The 15,627-nt window shown below is 55.2% G+C and overlaps 6 protein-coding genes across 6 annotated transcripts; 4 read left to right on the top strand and 2 right to left on the bottom strand.

Moving 5' to 3' along the window:
• Positions 1 to 227: 227 nt before the first annotated feature.
• GGTG_01252 (hypothetical protein) lies at positions 228 to 2,813 on the top strand. Its single transcript, XM_009219013.1, has 7 exons — positions 228 to 594; positions 658 to 712; positions 763 to 862; positions 968 to 1,052; positions 1,234 to 1,733; positions 1,818 to 2,201; positions 2,290 to 2,813. The coding sequence occupies exons 1-7, from the start codon at positions 383 to 385 to the stop codon at positions 2,490 to 2,492; spliced, it is 1,539 nt and encodes a 512-aa protein (XP_009217277.1). The 5' UTR covers positions 228 to 382; the 3' UTR covers positions 2,493 to 2,813.
• Positions 2,814 to 3,851: 1,038 nt separating this feature from the next.
• On the top strand, positions 3,852 to 4,352 carry GGTG_01251 (hypothetical protein; the record flags this gene model as incomplete). Its single annotated transcript, XM_009219012.1, has 2 exons — positions 3,852 to 3,935; positions 4,023 to 4,352. The coding sequence occupies 2 exons, from the start codon at positions 3,852 to 3,854 to the stop codon at positions 4,350 to 4,352; spliced, it is 414 nt and encodes a 137-aa protein (XP_009217276.1).
• Positions 4,353 to 6,839: 2,487 nt separating this feature from the next.
• GGTG_01250 (hypothetical protein) lies at positions 6,840 to 8,063 on the top strand (the record flags this gene model as incomplete). The annotated part of the gene is made up of 3 exons (XM_009219011.1): positions 6,840 to 6,978; positions 7,038 to 7,220; positions 7,873 to 8,063. The coding sequence occupies 3 exons, from the start codon at positions 6,840 to 6,842 to the stop codon at positions 8,061 to 8,063; spliced, it is 513 nt and encodes a 170-aa protein (XP_009217275.1).
• Positions 8,064 to 8,502: 439 nt separating this feature from the next.
• GGTG_01249 (hypothetical protein) lies at positions 8,503 to 12,364 on the top strand. Its single transcript, XM_009219010.1, has 6 exons — positions 8,503 to 8,878; positions 8,948 to 8,999; positions 9,073 to 11,151; positions 11,233 to 11,530; positions 11,595 to 11,704; positions 11,791 to 12,364. Exons 1-6 carry the CDS (start codon positions 8,864 to 8,866, stop codon positions 12,117 to 12,119), a joined length of 2,883 nt encoding a protein of 960 aa, XP_009217274.1. The 5' UTR covers positions 8,503 to 8,863; the 3' UTR covers positions 12,120 to 12,364.
• Positions 12,125 to 14,204, bottom strand: GGTG_01248 (hypothetical protein). The gene is made up of 4 exons (XM_009219009.1): positions 14,047 to 14,204; positions 13,886 to 13,940; positions 12,740 to 13,803; positions 12,125 to 12,612 (listed from the first exon to the last, which is right to left on the bottom strand). The coding sequence occupies exons 1-4, from the start codon at positions 14,050 to 14,052 to the stop codon at positions 12,610 to 12,612; spliced, it is 1,128 nt and encodes a 375-aa protein (XP_009217273.1). The 5' UTR covers positions 14,053 to 14,204; the 3' UTR covers positions 12,125 to 12,609.
• On the bottom strand, positions 14,130 to 15,609 carry GGTG_01247 (hypothetical protein). The gene is made up of 2 exons (XM_009219008.1): positions 14,745 to 15,609; positions 14,130 to 14,670 (listed from the first exon to the last, which is right to left on the bottom strand). Exons 1-2 carry the CDS (start codon positions 15,276 to 15,278, stop codon positions 14,500 to 14,502), a joined length of 705 nt encoding a protein of 234 aa, XP_009217272.1. The 5' UTR covers positions 15,279 to 15,609; the 3' UTR covers positions 14,130 to 14,499.
• Positions 15,610 to 15,627: the final 18 nt, after the last annotated feature.

The following is a 15,627-nucleotide window of genomic DNA, read 5'->3' as shown; positions in this document are numbered from 1 at the left end:
AACCCCCGGCCGCTGCCCCGTGGGCATGCTACATGCTACTATGGGCGGGGGCGGCNCTTCTTTTTTGCCAGTCTGCGGTCTGTCAACAGAAGGGCGTCGTTTTACGTACCGATTTCTTACCTGCTTCGACGAGATACCCGCAGAAATTCGGCACGATCCCGCCATCTGACTGAGGCCCAAAGTGAATGTTGCTTATTCACTCACTGCCTTCCATTTGTCACTATATCTGCCCGTAAACTGTTCCTGTGCCCCTTTTTTCTTTTTTTTTTTTTGCTTTTGGATTCCCACAGAGCAGACCAACGCCATCCCTGCCCTTTCGTTTTATGTTTTAATCAAGTATATTTCGATCCGTTGTCATCCCACTCTTCCGCTCAACATCTGAATGGCAATGTCGGTAGTTCCCACACCGGAATCTCCGGTCCGTCTGGTCGGTGCCGGCCGGGGTGCAGCTGCGGACCTAGGTGCATTTGTAGTCGATATCGCCGACCCCCCTGGACCTAACGAAAAGAAGCAGAGTGCCGCCAGTCCCGCCGAGTCTTTTTCGCACCCGTCCTCCGACGATGAGGAGCCGTTCAAAGAGGGTGGATATGGCTGGTGAGCATGGCTGCGGCAATAAAGAAGACTAGAGACAAGATCACGGCACTGACAACTTCACAGGGTGGTGGTATTGGCGGTGCACATGCTCAACGCACATACCTGGGGTATTAACTCTGTATGTCCCTCCTTTCTAGATGTTCAAGAAAACCTCGCTAACATTCCTAGTCCTTCGCCGTGTTCCTCGCCTACTATTTACGGACAGGATCGTTTGTCGGGGCAAGCCCAATAGCTTATGCCTTTGTTGGGGGGCTTTCTGTGTCAATAGGTAAGCTTGGTATCAACCGGGTCAACAGAGTGTCTGGGTTTGCACCCCAAAGCGACACGATATGGCTGGCCGAGACTAGGAGCTAAACAAATTATCCGTCTTCAGCTTTGTTTGTCTCACCTTCTGGGACATATCTGATTGGAAAGTATGGCACCAAAAAAGTCATGTCTTTGGGCGTTGTGATCCAGACGTAAGGGTCACCCACCTCCCCCTTTCTTCCCCTATACCTCCATCTTCTACTCTATATGTTTCAGGCAGCTCCTATACTGTGACCCCCATTGGCTACACGGCCTTCTCGCTTACCGTATATGCCATACTGGGATACAGTCTTTATTTCCTTTGCTAACCTTTGCCACCCCGCTCTTCCCCAGGTCCGCCTTCATCGGCGCGTCATTCACGTCGGAAATGTGGCACCTCATCCTTACGCAGGGCATCGCTTTCGGGGCAGGAATGGGCTTCCTTTTCGTCGCGTCCGTCGGCATCCCTTCACAGTGGTTTACCAAGCGCCGCTCCCTGGCCAACGGGATCGCCGCCGCCGGCTCCGGGTTCGGCGGCCTCATCTATTCCATGGGCACGAATGCCATGATCAAGAACCTCGGTCTTCCCTGGACCTTCCGCATCCTCGCCGCCCTCACGTTCGTCGTCGCGGGGGTCTGCACGCTGCTCATCCGGGACCGGAACGCGCACGTTGGCGCCGTCCACATCGCCCTCCACTGGGACCTCTTCAAGCGCCCCGAGTATTGCATGCTCCTCTCATGGGCCTGCTTCTCTTCCTTTGGCTACCTGTCCGTGATCTTCTTTCTGGCCGACTACTGCCAGACTGTCGGCTTCACCGCCACTCAGGGGGCCATCGTCGCTGCCATGTTCAATCGTGAGTTTCTACCTGCCAAGAAAAAATACGTTGCCAACAGGCGCAGGATCGTGGACTGACTGTGTTTGAAATATCCATCTACAGTCTCCCAAGGTCTTGGACGCCCGCTTGTGGGTCTGGCCTCGGACCGCTATGGCAGGATCAATGTTGCTGGCCTGGGGACACTCGTCGCAAGTCTTAGCTCGTTCTTCCTGTGGATCTTCGCGGGCAAGTTCTTCGCCGGGGTCATCATCTTTAGCCTTATGGGCGTCTTCAGCGGCATCTTTTGGGCAACCGCTGCTCCTATATGTGCAGAGGTCGTCAATATCTCACTCCTGCCGTCGGCATTGTCCTTGATGTGGCTGGTACTCGTCCTGCCGTCCACGTTTGCCGGGGCTATCGGGCTGAGCCTTCGTGCACCTGGCAGCGGTGGCTACCTTCCCGTGCAGCTTTTCAACGGCGCGTGCTATTTTATAGCATTTGCATCCGGTAAGCCGAACTTGCTCCCCTTTGCATGGTATACCCGGAGCGACCGGTGACTGGGGCAGATGTGCTGACCGACACTTCTAACCTATAGGATGGGCGCTGAGGGGGTGGAAGATGCGTGAAAACTCGCTTTTGGCCAAGAGCCAAATTGAGACAACCAGCAACCGCGATGCTGTGCCTGCGGGTGTTGACCATGTCCACCAGGCAATGTATCTGGGCACATCTGAAGAGACAGAAAGTCTTGGGAAATATCTTATGCGAGGTGAATGGATATTTAGCGTTTGTCGGATATGACGAACACGTGTTACCGCTTGCCAATCCATCTAGATCTGATCGTTGGGTTCATGATATCCGTCTCTATGGCATACGCTCACTGGGTTTTATTTTCTCGCCTTCAGTCGAGATCCCCCGGGAAAAGCTTATTACAGCCAGCAACTCCTCGAAATATTTCTTTCCATCCTCATCACCCTCCTTCCATCTTCGATACATACCTAGCTACCTACTACGTACCTACCTATCTACCTATCTAGGTACCTAGGCCTCAATCTCCGCTTACCATACCGCTCGGGCAGCAGAGGCATCACCGACTCTTTTCTTGTCGTCACAAATTCGGGCGCCGTGATCTCTACACTCCTTCCTCGATCTCCAAACGTACCGCAGACAGCTTCTTGACCTCCCAGATTTCCAATGCAACTCCATCTCAACCGTGCCCTTTATCTTTTGCCTAATCCTGCTCTTCACTTCATTCATCTTGACGGCCCAACCCGTATGTGCAACCTACCTTCTCTTTCACCTTGGTCTACCTCGTAGATCCAACCCAATTTCTGAGCCCTGCCGATCGCACTAGCTGTATCTTGAACTCACTACAAACCTCCCTGCCTTCTCCCACCATATTCCACCGATTGTGCCCAGATCCAATATTCCCACTTCGTACCTCCCCCAGTCCCTCGATCAGCTTTTGCTTGTGTTGATCCAAACCGGCAAAGCTTCGACAACAGCCCAACGCCGCTCCAAGCAATTAATCTACACGAAATAACATTACCCTCCGCTTCTTAAACCACATTCGCTCTTTTAAATCTTTACGCACTCTCTTTTCTTTCCAAATCTCCCGCAGATATTTGCTGGGTCATCTTTCATGAGATATCGGACCCAGGTGTCTTAACATCAATCTGCGCTTCTTCCAGACGTCAGAAAACCAACTCTTCTACACCTGCCGTGGCCGTCTACACATCATCATAAACAGCATTCCCAACCCAGAAATATCCCATCCAACATCTGGTCTCCTCCCTCCATCCTTATATCTATTTCTATTTCCTACCTTACTCAAACCTTAGACTTCCTTTCCCAACCATCCTAGACACCTACTCTCATCTCTACGCCTAACCTCCATATCACATCTGCAAAACGTCGTTTTTTTTACCAATCATCGATCTATCAACACATACAAGCGACTCGGGATTCGCGTTTGTGCCGGCTACCATAGTTCTACAGTGCCTCGTTTTCTCCACCTCTTCAACCTCAGATTCATTGGAGCAGCCAGTTTCATCTATCCAGCATTTTCTAGCCCGTCCGTCTGCACTTTCTACCATCCATCCCGAACTTTCATAGCTACCTGCGTACCCACCATAGCAGCTACCGAGATGCCTAATCAACATGGCTCCCGAGAAGCGCAAAGACGACGGCAGCTCTGAGCTTAGCGGCCCTGAGCCGAAGCGGCGCGCAACTGACGCGCAAGCTGTCACTCCAAGGGAGCGCTGCTAAGTAGGAGCTAGACGGGGAAAAGGCTGAAGCGCCCTTATAGATACGGGTATAAATCACTCGGAGCCCGAGAATCTTGGTAATGGCGGCCTGGTATACACCGCGCCTGAGAGCGCGGCGCGGCATACCCTGTACCTCGACGCCGACAAGACACACGAGATTACACCGCTGCTCTTTCCCAAGCCATCCTACCAGGATGTCAAGTTCGGAGATTCTCCGGATGACATGGAGAAGTGGGAAAAGGTGAAGAGGAGCAAGCTTGGCAGCAAGAGCAGAATCGTCGTCGGCCATAGTCTCCCACTGAACGCGGGACACCCCAATCTACTCCACATACCAGGCTTTAAAAAGCCTCGCTGGTACCCGACCGAGGATGACTCTTGGCACTTCAAATACTGAGAGCCACGGGCGGTTTCCCCAGAGGATGCTCAGACGGACGATTACAGAAAAGCCCGGGTGTCCTCAATCCCCGGTCTTACGCTGGCACACTCTATCAATCCAACGAAAACGTCGACTTTCGATATAGTCGCCGACATCTTCTCCCCCTTGGCGATCCGGCGGTCTGCCCAGCCCACGAGCATAGGCAACTTTCCCAATGCCTTTACCTCCATACACAACCTCTTCCAGTGCCGCGGCAGTGCCAGCCTTATGGCTGTCATCGCAGAAGCCGTCGTGGAGGGCTCGCTGCCGAGGCAGCCCCTAATCCTCAAAGGGGATATCCCGAACACAGAGCATCTGCCAGAAGAAAAGCGCGCTTAGCCGCATTGGGAAGCCACCGTGGTGGTTACTCTCTTCCGGTATCTCCTAAAGTTGACAACGCGAAAACCTGGCTCGTTGCGGTAAACCAGGAAACCTTCAGGCGACGGTGCCAGCGGTGGTTTCGCCGCGGGTGATTGGCGTCGGGCTCTTGCCCACCTCATGTTCTTCCTTGCCGCCGAGGTGGGGAGGCGTGGCGGCTCTACCGCTTCCGCCCACTGGTCTTTCCAGCGAAAGAGGACCGGCATAGCGCCGCCGATAAGGAGGCGGCCAATACTCAACTGACTTTGGCTCGTTTGCAAAAGTGATTTCGACCCGCCCCGGACTTCCCCAAGCCCAAAGATCTTGACCAAGCCTACAGGAACCAGCTGTGCCTGATCTCTCTGAGCGCATTTCGGAAATACGAGCCGTTCCATCTGGAAAAGAACCGTTTACACTCGTACACATCCACCACCGTAGACATATCCGACGGTATCCCTCGTATCTCTCCACAAGCCATCGAGGAAATAATCGAGTCGCATAACAAGGAAGATCGCTTCAAGCAACCCAGAACGGTCGGTCCCGGCTCAGAGTCCCAAGATGGATTGATCGGGATGTCAAGCGGAACCGGAGGACTTCTTGGCTTCATGGCCACACAAGGGAACCTGGTCAAGCCGCAACTTGCACATGAATCCAGACTATCGGGAGAAACGGAGCAGGAAGCCCGGGAGCGCATCCACCGTTCGACCGAGAACTGCCACCACAAATCCGAGATGTTGAGCAGAGGTCATCAATTCCGCCGCGAGAGTGATGCGAAGCTTCTCGCCGCTTTCGCCAAGGATGGATGCTCTTGGGAAACCCTCCTTACGGATGGGAAGGAAGATAAAAAGGCTCATGCCTCACCAGGCTGTTGGCTTGTATCCTTCACTTCACTTTGCCGCTTCTGTAAAGCCATGGCTGTTAACATGCTTTTGTTTGGATGCGCGCCACGCCAAGCCAGACTCACCAGCGCGCACATCGAACCAATCTTACCAGCGCACACATCGAACCAACCTCCTCAGCGCACATCAAGCTAACCTCACCAGTGTGTACATCAAACAAATCTCAGCCATGGCCGATGTGGAAAACGCTACAGCAACAAACCTTACCGGCATTCAGTCCATCCTCAATGATATGCAAGAAGCGTTCCGAACCTTCGGAGATCGATTGGAGCGGATGGAGGCGCGAGCTGAACAGGTCGAGACGCGAATTGGACGGCTAGAAACGCGAGCAATGGCCAAGTATGTAATTGATCGAATTTTACAATGGAAGATTTGTGATTGACCAGTGGATGGTAGTGAGACAAATGCGATCGCGCGTGGATTGAACGGCGCAATCATCCACCCAGACCTGCCGCTCCACGCTCTTCGGGCCCCAGCAGCGACATTAGCAGATATCGGAAACATGGACTGTAAGCCTCCACATAGTCTTTCATCATAGGGTTGCGACATGCTAATGTTCAATTTGGACAGCTCCGACATCGACCAGGTCTTGGCTGCATTGTGTCAACCTGCAATTGGATCACCGGCTGAGAAAGCGTCTTAAAGTCACGATTGGGATTGTTGCGGAGGCAGTGTAGATGGGTTCACTCACCGTCGCCTAATCGCTCGGACTGCTGAAGAGGATGGTCTCCCAGGGTAGACAATACTCCACTGATGGCCCAATGTCGTGGATTTTTTGTTACGAGAATCAGAACTCCAACCTTACTCCTCCCACTTTCACGTCAGGCAATACTCTACTTCATTCTTGCAGAATCTCCTCTCGCCACTCGCATCCTAGAGATCGTGTTGCGCAAGAGAAGGAGAGGAAGAGAACGCTGATACTGCTCGGTTCGCCATGGGATCAAACGTGACACCTCAGTTCCCTATTCCCCGAATTCGCTGACAAGGCACGCACTGACATGTTTTTAGATTCGTCGAGTACATCCTCCGCAAAGCCAGCCTTCGGGTTTCAGGGATCTACTCACAAATGCTGATGGCTACGAGGGAATTCGTGCTGGCGGACTAGAACTCTCCTCGCGCACAACTGGACGCCCTCGTACTGGGCACCACGACCCTGAGCGCCGGTCTGAATCTGCAGCACGCCTGCAGTGATGGCGTCATCGCCACCCGTATGTCCAACGCAAACACAATGCTGCAGGGCTTTGGAAGACTCGTGCGCATTGGCCAGTCCAAGCCCGTGACCTGGCAAGCTCTCATGGTGGACGACACTGCCTGGTCCTGGCCAGATTCAAGAATGTACAGAAAGGTATGTAAGCTGATGGTGCTCCCATTTGCATACGCTTATCGAATCTAAAATTTCCCGATCTAGATGTCCTTCGAAGTCAGGTCTTCGGTGGCCCTGTCGAGATTAAGAGGAGAATTGCTAATCTGGTCACGAAGGAGATGCGATTGGCCCGAAGACAGGCGACTTTCGGCTATAGACATGTAATAGGGCTGTGTATTGAGGGAATCTGGCGGTGGGAACGAAGAAGGGATCGAACGATGGAAAAAGGTGAGTATGGAAAGGGGCACCAAAGGAGCAGAGAATTTGGAGAGGAAGACGATGATAGTAAGACCAATGGATACCGAAGGAAAAGAGGACGGCGATTTACAACAAGATTTGAGGCGGAAGGATGGTGACATCCAGGACGGCGTTTTCAACGGATATTGCCGAAAAATTCATTCAGCGTGCATTGTGACATCATTTGGCCGCCTTGAACCGACCAGCTCAATCCACCTCGACTGAGTCCTGTGGCAGTGGAATGCTCAGCATGAACACAGCAGACTTCCTGACCAACTTTGCATACAGAAGCCCTAACTAAGAACTGACCGCTGGGGCGAGTAAAAGCTGATTTACAGAGACCCATCATGGTAGGCTCCCCATCACTAGTCGCCGTTCCAATCTCGACAAAACACGGACTGACAGAGCGCCAGTCTCTCCAGAAAGATCTTTCTGCTACTCCGCCTTGCCACCCCCGAGCGGTTTGTTCCTCCGTCAATAGCATGAACATTGAAGCCAATATCTCATTTCCATGCTGACCTGCTGGGTCCTGTGGTTGTTTGCGTCTCGCCCATGATAGTGCGCGATACAAGGTATCTCTAGACTTCATCGTCTACGCTAGTTCGACTGGCCTCTAGCACCCGCTGACGATGCCCGAGTCTAGACTGCCTCACAAAGAACGGATACAAGGAGGACAAATGCCAGATGGCCATTGACGCACTGTACGAGTGCTGCAAGGCATTTTACGACAAGCACGGTGAACAGGCATCATCTGTGAGCTGCCCCACGCTGGATCTGCTGAGGCTCAAAATGAAGCAGAGACAAGAGGCGGCCAAAAGGCCAGGCTCAAGCTAGGCATAGACGGTGGCCACGGTGCCATTCATGATTCATAGGTAGCCCAGCCAGCCGCTCTCACCGCGAGAAACGGCCAAGGTATTTGCAGTTTGTATCACTCGTCCATAACATATGTCCACCCGAACATCGCAAATGCATGCGTCGGGCAACTTGAAGGGAGAGCACATGTTTCCTCTAGGCATTCATTAGCGCGCAGAGAGGCCCTTTGGACCTGAGCAAGCATTGAGGTTCTTGCTCCGAGACTCTAATTTGAAAGCCGATGACATTTGTGTTGGGAAGAAGAAGGAAAAGAAAAAAAAAAACCGCGGTCCACCAAGAAAGATTTTATGGGCGGCACAAGAATTGGGAGGGGTAGCCCCGGCGATTGCCCCAGTAAAATCGGGTACTTGTGGTACTTTGAACTTTGAAATTTCTCGCCAAAGCAACACCGAGCCGCAGCACAGAGGCCCGCACAGACGGGAGCAAGCGGATCCACACCAACTTCAAGGAAGCTTGTGGCCCCTAGCAACTGAACTGCTGCATTTGGAAGCTGCGCATCGCGACTTTCGCGTTCGCCTAGCAAAAAGATTATCACCCCCCCAGACCGAACGACGACGGCGATTCCCGAACCACGCGCGCGATCTGTGGCCGCCCCGCTGCCGCCAGCGCTGATCGAGCCTTCCTATCTTCGACGAGTCCGATATGTGAAGCAAGCTCGTTGGACGCAAGTTCAATTTTGGTACATACCTCTTTGGCGCTACCTGAGAACCGAGCGGCTCGCGGCCTAACCTGCTGCCTCCAGCGCAGGAATCTCAGCAACCATGGCTCCGTCACTGGTAGGAGCATTCCACGAGATCGCTCGAGAATTCCTGGCCCATATTAGCATTTTGCTAACCCAATTCCAGTCACTACAGGGTCCCATCAGCAGCGACCCTTCATATGCCGGCGTCGACCTAGGTTCGTTCTACACGCCACCGATCATTACCGGCCGTCGGAGCTCGATAGTATACTCGAACTAACGCTGGGACAGACGGTGACGACGAGATGGCGATGCTCGAAGAAACCTTCAAGGAGACTACGGTGCCATACGACGAAGAGGTCGAGGTGTTTGCGAAATATCTCGACGACTGCACCCTTGAATCAGGCACGACCTCGCAGAAGCTTGCCCGGATTTTCAAGTTGATCGAGAGCTATTCCGAATACGTCAACGAGCGGGCACAGGCACTGCGAGAACGGCTGCGGATCGCCGCATCCGCGCGCGGCAACTCCCCCTCGTGGCAGCATGGTCACTCCGACGACAACGACATGGACATGGACGACGGTGCCGATCAGCGATCCCGAGCGACGAATCCGAAGGCGGAGCTAGAGCTCTGGGAGCAAGAGGCTCAGACCTGGGATCTTTTGAAGCGCCTGCTGCCCCTGAGGTATGGGGAGAAGCCCAAGACCAACGAGTTGCCGGCCCATGGCCCTCGGTGGTCTGAATTCCTCGAGGCGGTACCCTCGGCCCAGGAGAACTTGGCAGTTCTGGGGTGGTTACAACAGAGCGCCCGTGTGCGACCCGACATCGACGAGCTGGTCAAGGACCTTCAGCGAAATGCCGATCGCGGAGATATTGTCGCCCACGGCTGGCTTCACACACGGACCGCCATCAAGATGTACAAGACGCACATGCACGCGTCCGGTCCTGTCGACCCCCAGACCGCCGACTCTACCGGCTCGAATCTGACGACAGCAAATGGCCCCATGGTTACACAGCTTGACCCAGATGTGGTGGTGAGGCAACAGCGGCGGCTGGCTCCGCAGGACGAATACTTTGAGCGCGCCATCTGGCTCGGCTGCTTCGAGCTACTGCGGCGGGGCCGGAGCATGAGCGATATCAGGGACTGGTGTCAAGAACGTACCGAGTCCTGGAGGGCCGTCAGCATGTCTGGTCTGCCCATGTCACTGGACGGAGTGGTCAATTCACTCGGCAATGATCCTATCCCGGCCATTCTGTGGAAGCGGATGTGCTTGGAGGTGGCTCGCCAGGGCAGCACAGACGACTACGAACGTGCCGTCTACGGCATCTTGTCCGGTGACCGGGAACGTGTCGAGGCCGTTTCCCGGTCATGGGACGACTACGTTTTCGCCCAGTACAACTGCCAGCTGCGAAGTCAATACGATCAGTACCTGGTGGAAAAGTGCAACTCCGAGTCTCTGTCACCAGATTCCATGTCGACTCTCAGCCAATTCGCCAACGTGGAGCCTACCCGGGCCGGCTACAGTACCAAGTCCTATCTGGATAGTCTGGAAACGCGCCCGCAGATTACGCCAGAAGCGCAGACACCGGCAAAGTCACTACATGCGTCCATTCTGGCCAACACCTTAGCCGACTTCCTAGAAAAGCAGGGCGATGTCCTCGCGGCCGAGGCCAAAACGAGCAGTCAGCCAGGCGAGGCGCTATCAAGGCTCCTCCCTCAGCTGGGTCCGACCTCGGTACCTTCAGTCCCCAGCCGATACGCGAAACTCAGTGAACACCACTGGATCCGTGCGCTGAGTCACATATTCATCGTGGTAGCCGCGCTCGAGGCAACCACGCACGCGGGGCCGGTGGCCGACAGGAGGTTGCCGACCAGGGAACATATTCTCGCCGCCTACATCAGCTATCTGCGCCTGGCTGGTTTGGATGAACTCGTGCCACTGTACTGCGCAAAGCTGGTGGGCGAGAGACGATACACGTGCATGAGCCGCAACCTGATTCACATCACAGATCGGGAGATGCAGATGCGTATGCTGACGCTCATGGAGAAGATGGGCCACGACGTGATCACATTCGTCAAGATACAACCACAGCTGTATCTTGAGGACATTGGTGAGGCTATTCTTGACTCGCCTTTGCTGCATACAGAGAGGCACCCTTTCAAGATATTGGCCAACGGCCCACCCTCGCTCAAGTACGGCCGCATCATCAACCCTGGCGTCCTCGGCAACGATCCGAGCAACCCCGAAGACAGCCAGATTGCAGCACCTGACGAGTACCTTATCCGCTCCATGGAATGGTTACTGCTTGTCACTGGCCTGATTCCAGAGACATTCGACTACGGCGTCAAGATCTACAAATACTTTCTGAGTATGTGCATTTTCATGAACTGCTGCCCTGGCGGCTCCCTGTGCTCCCACGAACTCCAGGCTAACAAACAGCGCCTTTTAGAACACAAGCGGCTAGTTGCCGCCCGCTCGTTCGCGGAGCGTGTTTCTTGCGCCGACATCCTGAGGCACAAGGCTGGCTTGCCCATCCAGGATGAGGAAGAGACGTCCTGGTGGGATGATATGTTCTCCGCGGCAAGGCTCGAAAGTCTCGATGCCATGGACGAGGATGGGGCAGGCGACACCGACGTTCCAAGAGAGCAGATGGCAATACTTGCCCGGCCTTTCTTCGAGCTCGAGTGCGCAGTGAGGGCGATGGACTGCCTTGAGACAACAGCTCAAATCACCCGCGAGAGCAGAGAGTAAGTCAAGTTCTCCAGTTGTAACCGGGCATTCCGCGACATTCGGAGCTAACATGGTCGATAGTGACGGATCCCGAGACAGGGAGATTGCCCAGTCTCTGAGCCACAACGCCAAGCTCATCAGGGGCTTCATGAAGCCTTTGCTCAAGGACTGGCTCATGACGACGCAGGATTGTATGTTGGCCGTTTTCCTTTGCCATACCGGCCCATTATGTCTTTGGTTACCATGACGCTGACTGTCAACTCTGCCCTGAATACAGACGCAAAGGAGTTTGCGCAGCTCCGCGAGACTTACCTCCCAGAACTTGTGATTGGATATGCCAGCACGCTGCATGCGGCTGGCACAAGCTCGACGCGCGACTTCCTACTGGAGTGCATGGATCTGGCGGCGCATATCGCCGAGGAGAACTCCGACCTGGCAGCTCTTCTTGTGCGGACCGGGAGGATGAAGGAGCTACTCGAGTCGTTTGCGTCGTGCAGCAAGGCGCTGGCCATCTGGACCACGGACCTCAAGAAGGGCCAGGGGCCCAACTCCAAGAAGTACCGGGAGACGGGCTGGTCGCGAGAGCTCTGGACGATCAAGAACTAGATCGGGTCTGGGATGAGAGAAAGCTAGGGACAAGGGGAGGCGGGCGTGTCTGCGGGTGGAGGTTGTGGCGTCATTTGGTATGGAGAGCCGGGCAACCGCATCATATTGGCACTTTTATGGCATAGACCCAGATGTATGTACAAGGCTATTGTCCTCATTAAACTCACGGATCTTGTTTCTTCACAACTTTTAAAACGCCTCGTCTCGGAGCCCATCGGTCTACCCAACCTAAGCAAACGGGAGGCACTCATCAACTGAAACTGCATTTTGAAATTCATCGAGGAGCTGGAACTGGACTCTATGCGTGTCCCCGCTTACCATACCTTACTTGACCGGGTTTTGAATAGCCTAGCCTCCTGGGGAGTGCTTAGTGGACCTTTTCTAACTGTTTTGTAAAATTGAACGCCCCATTCACTAAATGGAGAACTGGTTGTTGCTTGGGAAATCAAGAGTTCGGGGGGATATATTGCGGATACGCAAGGGGGTAGGGTCACTGGGAATCAAGAGAGTTAGCACGCGTGAACGAAAGCATACTACAAGTTTTTGTTTTTGCTCGGAGACAAAGTCAAATGAAGTTAAAAGGAGCGCGATAAAAAAAAAACAGGAGAGAAGGCACCGACCTCTTTGGAGCTGCCCGCGCCGAGCACCTCCCGCCGCTTCTTGACGGCGGCGGCCAGGCCGTCGAGGACGGCGACGGTGTCCTGCCAGCCGATGCAGGCGTCGGTGATGCTGACGCCGTACTTGAGCCCGGCCTTGCCCTCCTTGGGCACCTTCTGGCTGCCCTCCTCGATGTTGCTCTCGATCATGACACCCATGACGGCCGTCTCGCCGGCGGCGATCTGCTCGGCCAGCACGGCGGCCACCTTTGGCTGGTTCCGGTGGTCCTTGAGCGAGTTGCCGTGGCTGCAGTCGACCATGAGGCGCTCGCGCAGCCCCGCGGCGCGCAGGGCGGCGCGGGCCTCGGCGATGCTGGCCGGGTCGTAGTTGGTCCCCTTCTTGCCGCCGCGCAGGACGACGAAGCAGTCGTCGTTGCCGACGGTGCCGACAATGGCGACGACGCCCGGCTTGGTGACGGACAAAAAGTGGTGCGGGTGGCGCACGGCGCCGATGGCGTCGATGGCGACGCCAAGGGTGCCGTCGGTGCCGTTCTTGAAGCCGACGGGGAAGCTGAGGCCGCTGGCGAGCTCGCGGTGCAGCTGGCTCTCGGTCGTGCGCGCGCCCACGGCCCCGGCCGAGAGCAGGTCGGCCAGGAACTGGGGCGAGATGGTGTCGAGCATCTCGCTCGCGATGGGCATGCCGCGGCCCGTGAGGTCGACGAAGAGCTGCCGGGACAGGCGCAGGCCCTTGTTGATCTTGAAGCTGTTGTCCATGTCCGGGTCGTTGATCAGGCCCTTCCAGCCGACCGTCGTGCGCGGCTTCTCCAGGTACGAGCGCATGACGATCAGGAGCTCGTCCTTGTGCTTTTCCTTTTCCTTCAGGAGCATGTCGCAGTAGGCCAGCGCCGCGTCCGGATCGTGGATTGAGCACGGGCCGATGATGACGAGGAGCCTTTGCTTGTCGTCGGTGCCGTTGACCACGGCCACGACCTCGTCCCTGCTCTGCAGCACCGTCCGCTTGGACTCTGGCGTCTGGCTGATCTCATGCTGGAGGAGGTCAGGGGATGTCAGGGGGTTGTATCCACGGACTGCTCCCACCCTTCCTGTGTCAGCCAGCGGCCAGCAGCCAGCAACGCGACATCAAGGTAGTAGTAGGCAGGCGGAATGTACCTCTCCAGTCCTCGCTCTCGGCCTTGTTGCCAACATTCTTGTTCTCAATGAAGAACTGCAAGGGCGAGAAGACAATGGAGATATCAAAGTCGGGTATCAGCAGACGAAGACAAAGTGGGGGGAACAGGGGCTGGGCATATCCACGCGTGGGTTGAGCCTACCGACATGATGGGGTCTCTTCTGGGTGAGACGTGCAAGGGGTGGATGAACGGACAGACGCGGTCAAAACCAGAAGCCGTGTATCTTGCCAAGATTACCGCAGCCAAGGGGTTGCTCAAGTCGTTTTTATTGCTTCTGACAAGACCAGGCGAGTCCAGCCTCGTTGATACCGTATAAGTCGTATTTTTCTGCACAGTCTGGTGTGACTCGAAAGAAAAAAAGTGTGTGGGAAAATTGATGGATGACTCAGCTGGTGGTCGAGTTGCAGGCCAAAGAGACGCAGATACATACATGCAAAATCGGGTCAAGTATTTACGGATGCACGGGCGCCGCCGGAGCTGCGACTGCCTGCGTCATTCCCGCCATGGATCACCACGTGCTACTCGTTTCCCCTGAGCCCAATACATTCAGGGGGCAGAATAGCATACCCGTGAGGGCGCGGCTGCCGAGGCTTTCTAGCTTAGCTTTGCGGGCTTGAGAGCCTCCCGCTTGAAATCTTCAACCCCGTTCAGCTTTCCATACAGCCACTTCAGGGCCATGGTGCTCCCGGCCTCGAGACTGGCACAAAAGGCGAAAAACACGGCACGCTGGGGCGTCGTGAGAATGTCGAGGATCGGGTACGGGTACTTTGTGTTTGCCGACCCGAAAGTGTTAGTACCAGAACCGTATCACGCCTCAACATCGCTCTCGATCCACATACCCATCCGTTCTTGGTAAAGCAGTGCTCGATCCAGCCCCAGTAAAGAAAGGCCAGGACCATGCCAAGACCCATGGCGCCGTTCGCTTTGATGGTCCACGGAGGGCTGAACAGCAAGAGATCCGCCGTGAGCATGATGGCCGGCATCGCGTGGTAGCCAAAGTCCGCCTGGAAAGGGAGCTGGAACTCGGCGGGATACAGCAGCGTCTTGTCGTAGAAGAAGATTGACCAGTAGAGGATGCTGACGAGAGCCTCGAGCGGACTCGAACATATTGCAACAAAGTTCTTGGCGACGAACAGGGCCGGGCTGAGCGTCAGGTCGGCCAGCAGGCCTAGGATGAAGGCCAGAGTCGCCGTCGCCAGGCCGATGATGGTCAGGAACTGGAAGCTCCCGCCATACGCCTGGTTCACGGGCGTCGGGAAGGCGGACAGGAGGCGGAAGGACTGGAAGAAGGAGGCAAGCCCAAGGATGTGCAGTGAGAGGGACAGGCCACGGGAAGGCGAGGTGAACCGCTGCAGGCGGTGTTTTCCAGCCATGGTTGGGCGTGTGTGAATATCTGCAGCCGGCTGACGAGTTGGAATTCTCGGAGCTACAGGGAAGACGTTGTTGTCTTGAGGAGGAGGGAGGGGCGTTGACGCAAAGGACGGGCAAAGCGAAGGAAGGATATCTCGGGCCAAGCGAAGTATCCGAGCGGGCCGAGGTTTTCCACTCACGTAGCCAGTAGGTCAACGCTATTCGTATCTAGGATTCTCGATAACACCCGTGCTGCAACCTAGACCCTCTTGTTGCAGGATTGATCAGAACAGCGTCATCGAGCCAATGAACAAACCCACAGGGCATTGAGCACCAGCCATGAGTTGGCCTCTGGGTTCGGTGTTCCCCACT

The sequence above is a fragment of the Gaeumannomyces tritici genome (genome assembly GCF_000145635.1).
Source record: "Gaeumannomyces tritici R3-111a-1 unplaced genomic scaffold supercont2.1, whole genome shotgun sequence".
NCBI lineage: Eukaryota > Fungi > Ascomycota > Sordariomycetes > Magnaporthales > Magnaporthaceae > Gaeumannomyces > Gaeumannomyces tritici.
Note: the sequence above shows the minus strand (reverse complement) of the source record. Positions and strands in the feature narration are given on the sequence as shown.